Source organism: Etheostoma spectabile, chromosome 3 (genome assembly GCF_008692095.1).
Source record: "Etheostoma spectabile isolate EspeVRDwgs_2016 chromosome 3, UIUC_Espe_1.0, whole genome shotgun sequence".
Lineage (NCBI taxonomy): Eukaryota > Metazoa > Chordata > Actinopteri > Perciformes > Percidae > Etheostoma > Etheostoma spectabile.
Genome location: NC_045735.1, coordinates 28,181,748 through 28,190,210, shown reverse-complemented (window position 1 = coordinate 28,190,210; position 8,463 = coordinate 28,181,748). Strand labels below are relative to the sequence as shown.

Below are 8,463 nucleotides of genomic sequence, written 5' to 3'. Positions count from 1 at the left end.
TGTGTGTGTGTGTGTGTGTGTGTGTGTGTGTGTGTGTGTGTGTGTGTGTGGCATTATAGTTGGAGTGCTAACCTTTAGGCCAATATTAACATTACATGCCTATGCTACCCCTTTAGCCACAAATCATACTCTTGGGCTAATAATGAAAGTTAACAACAATGACATTAACAGATACCATGGGAATATTTACACACACAAGGGCAGAAGACGCGCTATGGTGGGTTATTTCAGATGGGTGGGTTTAGTAGGTGTGTAATAAACATGTCAAACAAAGCATAGCCCTCACAGGGATAAGCAAGTCATTATTTGTTCATGTAAGCCCCATTTAATAGATTCTGAACATCAGAAAATTTATACTTTAAAGGATAAGGTTGGTGATGTTCTTTGTTTTTGGTATTCTAAACAACCTATAAAAAAAGACCAAAACCATGTGTGTTAGTCCATCTCTCAATATTTTCTAACTTTTCCCGCCTCTCTCAGCCACATGGCCGATTGTTCTTTAAGTAAACCTTAAAGTAAATCTTAAAGAGTCATGGATTTAGAAAAAAGTCTAAATTATTTCCGGCAGCTGGGCACAAATGCTACTCAAACAGGAGTAAATAGTGCTTCTTTGTGGACTATTTTCAGCCGCGGATTAATACACATTTGGGGCTCTAGTAAATATTTAGAGCAGCTGGATTATGTATATGGGAACAACTCAAAATAAACTACAGATCCCATGTTTAACATGTCACCCAGTGCAACTTTGTGGCTCACTGTTTTTGGGCGACAACGGCACAGAGCAAAAAGCTATACCAAGCTTTGTTTTTCAGCTTAAACAGACGATACTTATTAGTAGAATACATTCATTTTTGTTTTCGGTATTTTGTGATAATTGTTAATGGGAAGATAAATACAGCATATCACTAGACTAGATACTTTAAATCAGATGTACTTGGATCAATTACACACATTTTCCTTTTGTGCCACATTTTCATTTCAACAAATTCACTTCAAGAACTCAGTTGCTTATTGTATTTCAATAATTATAACTTGGAGTTTGGTATGACGGACAATTTGGACAATGCCGTGTAAAAACGTTTGATTAGGATGTTGAGCGGGTTACCTGATTGGCTCTTTCCAGGTCTGTCATCACCATCTCAATCTCATCGGCCCTGAGAAAGACATTGACTGTTACAACAGAAGATGTGAAAACTCACGGAACTGCATCACACAAAAACATGGAATGGATAAATGGATAGATATTTAAATCGAATCCCAGAAAGAGAAGTACACTCTGCACACATTCCGTGCGTGTGCGATTGTTCAGAGAGAACACATTTGGAGAATGTCAGTGCCATGTCCATTAAGATACTGTCTAAATTTCACCTTAATCCATTGATTGTGAAATCCATAACCCAAACAGCTTGTATGTGTGCAAGCATACATGTATTTAAGTGTGTGTGTGCGTATCTGTGTGTGGGTGTGCACATGTAAGCCCCTAAACCCAAGCCACACTAAAACAGAGGGATTACATTAATAGAGCTCTAAATCCTAATACAGCAGACTAATCTGCTATGAAGCTGTGTGATTGTGTCTGACTAATGGTCTGGATGGAGGCCATGGTTCACCTCTTCCTTGCTAGAGGTCAGGCAGCCGGCATACATCTCCATAACGCCACATATTTTTGGACTTTGGAAAAGTATTTTAATAACCCTCTTTTAATTACTGACGTGAATACCTGTCACTTTCCTGCAAACAATGACAGAGATGTGGAAGAAACTTCAAAAACAAAACACTGAACATAAAAACACAATGAATGGGAATTTTTCTAGGACTTGCAAAAATGATACGTTATTACTATGTTACATACTAGGCATTTTTCTACGGTTTTTGCATTGTTTGCGTATATTATTTTGGATTTTTTGAGCTTGTTAAGCACTTTGGTCACCTATGGTTGTTTTTAAACAAGCTATAAAAATGCAATTGAAGTGAACTGAATTGAACGAAATAATTTCCTTAATATGATTACCATCTCTGTTAATTAGTTGTCAGGGTGTGTGTGGGTGTGTGTGTGTGTGCGTGCGTGCGTGCGTGCGTGCCTCAAGATATATTTTGAATACAGTTTGCCATATGTGGAAGCTATAACAAACAAATGATACAAATCTTCACAGAACTTTGCAGTGCAAAGACACAGTGAGCATGCATGTACGTTTATTTAAGACATTACTTGCTTATTAAAATACATGGGCGGCTTTGAGTACAAATCTGTGAGCGCATATGCGCACTGCTGCGTCCATTAAGACCTTCTGATTTCACTGCAATCTTTTGATAGTGAACCCGATAACCCAAGCAGCTTTTGTATTTGTGTGTCGCAGTATGAGAAACAGTGTTGTCCCATAGGCTTGAGTACTACTGATTTGAATGTGTTTTAACAAAACAGACACAGTTGATATTAGGTCAACATTGTGCCACGGGCAATGCAGCAGAAAGAATCAGATGTGTGTGGGAGAGCTTTCCACTTTTATTCTTTCCCTAACAGTTAAAAGGATCTAGTATGCATTTAAGCAACATAATAGTACACAACCTCACCAGCTTTTATCCTGTCTTAAGCTATAGTGTGCAGGACCCACGTGTGCACTCATTTGCGCTTCCGCGCACACAAATGTAAGGTCAGAGAGCCAACAAGCCAGAAAAGCTTGTAATGGAGAGCGTTTACGGGTAGTAATGCAACCCAAATACACCACCGCTCTTGCTCCAAATGTGATCATTTAATCAAAGTACAGATGCACAAAGTCTTCTTAAATAACCTTTGGATTTGGGAATTATAAAGGCAAAGCTAGAGGCTGAGGGCCAAAGCAGATCACAGGGAAAGGATTTTCTGCATATCCTGATACAGTCAGTCAGTCGCTGGGCAGGGCAGGAACTGTCCACAGCCAGCCAATGTACCCAGAGGAATTAATTCGTCAAACACTGAACGGTAAAGGGAGGGTCCTTTGTAATGATGAACCCTGATTTTAGGACACCAAAACACACCTACAAAACTATTTAGCTGCCACAGGGAGGAGCCATAGAGTAGATGCACAGCGGCACTAGAAATCGCACACACAAACACACTCCTTTGTACCATGAAAGCAAATGGGTGCACAAGTGACATCAGCGAGTACTGTAGGACTTCTGAAACAAGTCCAGAGCCTCTAAGCCCCGACTGTACTTCCTCCATCTCAGACAGGCTTTTTCATCCCTTATCATCTTCTCTCTCTTGCTCCTCACTCAACAGCTCCTTTTCTTTTCCACCCTCTGCTTGCCTCTGTCCTTTTCCCCTCCCATTGCCCTCCACTTTTTCTCCTTTCATCTTTTTTTCCTTCCTTTCCTCCCCCCCCCCCTCGCCTTCTCTTCCGCGGCCTCTGTCCTCAGTGCCAGCAGGATATTCCCCTGATTTAGATTTTCATTTCCCTCCTCTATCACACTCTTATCCCCTCTACCTCGCTGTAGCCTCCAGCCTCTGACTTGCTTTTTGCCCTCTAGCTTTCATCACTCCATTCCTTTTCTTTCCTTTCTGCACATTGCGTTTACACAGCGTGTTACCTTGGGGATTTTAAGGAGGCTTAAAAAGAAGCTAGCTGTGAGAGTGTGTGTACGTTGTGTGCCATTTTGTGTTTGCTTGTGCCAGAGATGGACACAGGCAACTGTCAATTGGCTATTCCTTCCTAATTATCAGCAATTAAAGGGTTTTCCCAAAATGGACACCCCCCACCCCCGTGGAGCTGGGGATCAATATATCATTAATCTTTAACAGGGACTAAACGGGTAAAACGCGTCCAGCCAGACCCTGACACACACACTACATCAGCACACACGCCTCCCGCTGAAACTCACACACGCCGGGCACTGCAGCATCGACCAAATTCTCAGGGAGTGTGTGGACGTCCGTGTGTGTGTGTGTGTGTGTGTGTGTGTGTGTGTGTGTGTGTGTGTGTGTGTGTGTGTCAGTGTGTTTTAAAAGGCAGATTACCCGAATGCAGCAAGAGGATGGGGGATTTGTCACGCAATGTCCTCCTTAGTGGAAAGTTTAGAGCAAGTGTGTGTGCATGTGTTTGTGTGGAAAAAGTGCCTGATATGTATGAAGTTTGTGTTTAGCAGGGCCAAAATATACGCAGTCAAAGGGTTAAAAGTTGTGTTCAGCCAAACACTGGCGATTTGCTCAGCCAAGCAGTAAACGGGGGAAGGACTCCAAGGACTGGGAGGGAGCAGGGTTAGAGAGGGTTTGTGTGTGCTTTAAAGCGTTGCATTAAAATTTCAGATCACAGCACGCCACATAGTCAAGGACCCTGACTGCCTCAGGCACAGGAGGGTGTGTGTGTGTGTGTGTGTGTGTGTGTCTGTATTTGTATGTGTGTATGGGTTTATTAGCTTCTGTAAGCAAATGGGGCTTACTATATGTGTCTTTTCAAAAACGTGTTTTATTCTGACATAAAAGGATCGGACAAGGATGGAAAATGGAAGATAGAAGTGTAAAGAAATTAGAGAAAGTAGAGAAGCGCTGCAATGTTGTAATGAGTAAAGAAAATAAATCTGATAGGCTTTTGATAGACTATGAAACCTATCAATTAGTGCCACTACACTGCATGCAATATCGTCCTGTCGCCTTTCTTGTTACACCACAAATGCACAAAACAGGAGATAAAAGACAATGTGCGGTAGTCAGGGAGGTAGAAAAGGAGGGAAATAGTATTGTGAGGAAGACCGAAGAGAGATCGATCTGTTTTTAACAGCCAATCAATTTAACAAGTCTGTTAATGGAGAGACACAGTGAGTTTGGGGCATAGTAAATGGGGTGGGGGGTGGGGGACCTTAAAAGCCAAGGTGATACTGTGCCGTACTCTGTGGACAGTGCGCACATAGGATGCCCTTGACCAATTTTATAAATAGTCTTGGATTCAAAGAAGGAGTAAATGTTGCGAGGAAAGTGTGAGGTGTGTTTCGCAGTACACCAATTACAAAACAAAACACCATGAAAAGGCTTTGGGTTTTTTTCTCAGAATTTTAAACTTTCTGAATGCTGGTTTGGGTGCTCCAGTGGTTCCGGCTCCAGCTACTAACCCTGAGGGAGCGAAGAGTGTGAATGTCATAAAGTACCACTTCACAGTGAGGAGTGCTGACATGGAAAAGCTTCTGTTCTCATCCTCGCCACTACTATAAGATCGATAATGATAGATGCCTACAGCTCAAGTAATTGAAGCCACCTTATCTTACAGGTCCTGTTAGACGCCTGTGTGGCTTTTAGTCCGATCTCAAATTGACCCTCGTCTGCTCTCCTTTCCATCATGACCCTGATGAATCAGAGCGCGCTTTAGCTTACGCCACACAAACAAAAATTGCTATTTCGGTGCTTGCTGTGGCTGCAAAACGCATCCCAGTCCCTGTCCGTATTTACAGTGCATGGGTAGCGCTGGGATTTGGAGGCTGCTGAGCGTTGTGGGAGAGAATCCAGCTGTTTGGGAGAGAAGGGGGAGTTTCCAGGCAAGGAGATTCACTAAACAGAATGATTATGGCAGGAACATGGAGGAGGGGAGCAGTCGCCCGCAAACACACGCATAGAGCACCAAGAGACGTACTTAGCTGTGGATTCCTCGTCATACTTGGTCTTCAAATCAAAGAGCTCGGCCTGAGTTGTTTCAAGTGCTGTAAAAGACGAGAAATGAGTCAACTGTGAATCCCGCCGCTGCAAGTCAGCTTTCAAATGAAGAACTTAATATAGCCAAGTATGAATTACACTTTTTTTTAAATGCCCTGAAAGGTCCTACTACAGTTTTTACACACAGATCTTTAAAAAAAATGTATTTGGTTATTTCCCATGAGAGACTGTACTTTTATGCTTTTCAACTTTCGACAGTTGTGGAGTTATCTGCTCATGTTGCTAGGCCACTGTCAATCTGATTAAACCCCACCCACCTAGTCCAGATGAAGCAGATTAGGCGTTAAACGTCACTAGAAATGTTTTCTTCCAGTGAGTGAACGTTCAACGAGAAATACTTAAGATTTGAAACCAAGTTTTCAGAGGCTTTAAAGCCAGCGCCACCTGATATTCAGTGATAAGGGCCATTTTATCTGAGCTGGCTAAAACTGTACACAGGCTGGTACCTGTCTGTAGGGACTGGGCCTTGTGTTCGGCCTCTTCCAACCTTGACGACATGGAGTCCTGGCTCTCCTGGAGTTTCCTACAGAGGCAGACAGAAGGAAAGAAAAGGAAAGCGGGGAGAAGAAAGTCACAGATACCGAGTCAGTAAGTCTTGGGTTCAAACTTTGTGGCAACTACAACAATTCTCCCACCATTTCTGAAGTGTTTTCCCCACTAAAATCCTCCCAACACAACCCACTCCTCATTAAGCAGCCCTATTAGGCAGGAATGTCTGGCCACTGGGGCACACTGCACCCGGGGTGGGGGCGGGGGTGGGGGGGGGGAAGAGAGCAAGGGTTGAGTAAGAGAGGGGGGAGGGGGCGTCAGCAACCACAAGGATAAAATAGATTCATTCTTAGCATATAAAAAGTTGGGCTCTGCTGAGAAATTGCCACTGCGTGTGAAAACATCAATAATCTAGCACAAAGACAGTCTTTATGGCACTCTTTGATGCCCCCCTTCTCCGCCAATCTGTCTCTCCTGTCATCTCTATTTTTCTGCCCTCGACTTCATACTTTCATCTCTCCCTCTCTCCCTCCTTGCAGGATAAAATGCATCAGAGGTGCCATCCATTTACTGCCCCTCTCAGACACAGGAAGTCAGCTCTCTGCAGACAGGAAGGGGCCTATAAAACACTGACGTAAAGGAAATACAGTTATACAATTGATCTTCTGCTGTGCGTCTGAAACGGGCAATGAGCTTTAACACGTCTTCGCTGCAATCAAGATGATTGCCACGGGTGAAAATCTGAGCTCTGTAACGTACATTTAATACACACAATTCTTACAAATCCACTTAAAGTGGGCCAAAATAACCCCGGACAAAGTTTCTTCCAAGGCATTTTGATAACAGTAATGGAATGGGAAAGAAAAGCATTCAAAAATCAGTCTTGTTTGTTGGCAGTGCTTCATACTTGGGAATTAAAGCAGAATGTGATGAAACTGAAAGTAAGTAATCTACTTGCAATTTCATCTTGAGAAAAACTGACGGTGAAAAGACAATGACTTTGATAACCTCCATGCAGGTAAACATTTCTGTAAAAGGATTGCAAGCAGTATCTAAAATACCGCGATATGATCAACAACCTCAGAGGAAGTATTAACAACTAAAGTGATGTGGTGGAAAAAAACTTTTTTTGTTTACAGCAATTCAGAAATGAGTCTCCATCCCATGGTGTTAAAGCAGTTGATATATCATTATTATATCTGCATGGTGGAGTGTAGTGTAACACTAAATGTGCACTAAAACGTGCACACTAACATTGTGCAGCATTGTACAGTATTGTTGAGCTCTACAATAGGCCCGCACGATAAATAGTTGAAAAATCTTGATTCACCCCTGTTCGCAATTACATTTTTTTTTTTGATTCTCTTTTTTTTTTTTTTTAAACCTTTATTTATCCAAGTAAGTTGATTAAGAAAAATTCATTTGCAATGACGACCTGGGGGGGGATTCCCGGAGGGTCAATCGCGAAACGCTGTTTACTTGTGCGTTGGTGTGTGCCTCGAGCCGGCGTGTGTGTGTGTGTGTGTGTATATGTGTGGGGAGAGTGGGTGATAGAGCAAGGGAGAAAGTGAGAGCGTGACGGCGATTAGCTTCGGAACAAGTTGAGCAAGTTTTAGAGGAATGGCCAGAGGAACATGCACGTCAGGCTACGCCGTAGAGTCGTGCCTACGTACGTAGCAAAGGCGTAGATTTTACACAGAAGTATAAAACGGCCTTAACTTATGTGAGAGAAAAATAAACAAAATGGATACTGATGAAAACCCAGGTCCTAGTGACGAGAATCAGAACTACTCAGTCTCAAACTAATCTAAAAAAAAAAATCTTGTGGTGTGGAAGTATTTTGGATTCAAGCAAGACGACGAGGGTCGGTCTGATGTCATTTGCAAGGCATGCTTTGCCCTCGTTGCAGCACCGCAAGGTAACACCACACATCTTTACCAACACCTCAAACGGCACCACAAAGTGCAATATGATGAAGCCGTACGAGGCAAGAGTATAAAAGGCAAGCAGTTAAAGAGTGTGAAATCATTCTGTTTTTGATACTGTAACTCCATTTTTCGAGAGACTGAAGCTGTAGCTGCAGCATGTTGTAATTACCCCTTGTGTTGTCTTCCCGTCAAAATTGAAAATCAACAATTCTGTTGACGTCATTTATCAATGTTTTTAACTTTTACGTTTTTGCACCTTTTTTCAACACTTCTGATGCTTTTTTTTCAATGTTTGTCACTTTTTTTGTCACTGTTTGAGTTAGAAAAGCAGAAATTAGGAATCATTTAGACTAAAATTAAAGGAATGGA

General features: G+C 42.3%; 1 protein-coding gene across 1 annotated transcript in view; it reads right to left on the bottom strand.

Moving 5' to 3' along the window:
- cux1b (cut-like homeobox 1b) overlaps positions 1–8,463 on the bottom strand; it is an 85,544-nt gene that overhangs the window by 22,631 nt on the left and 54,450 nt on the right. Inside the window, 3 exon segments of the mRNA XM_032508131.1 lie at positions 1,106–1,154; positions 5,598–5,664; positions 6,124–6,202. Coding sequence (XP_032364022.1) covers positions 1,106–1,154; positions 5,598–5,664; positions 6,124–6,202 — 195 coding nt within the window.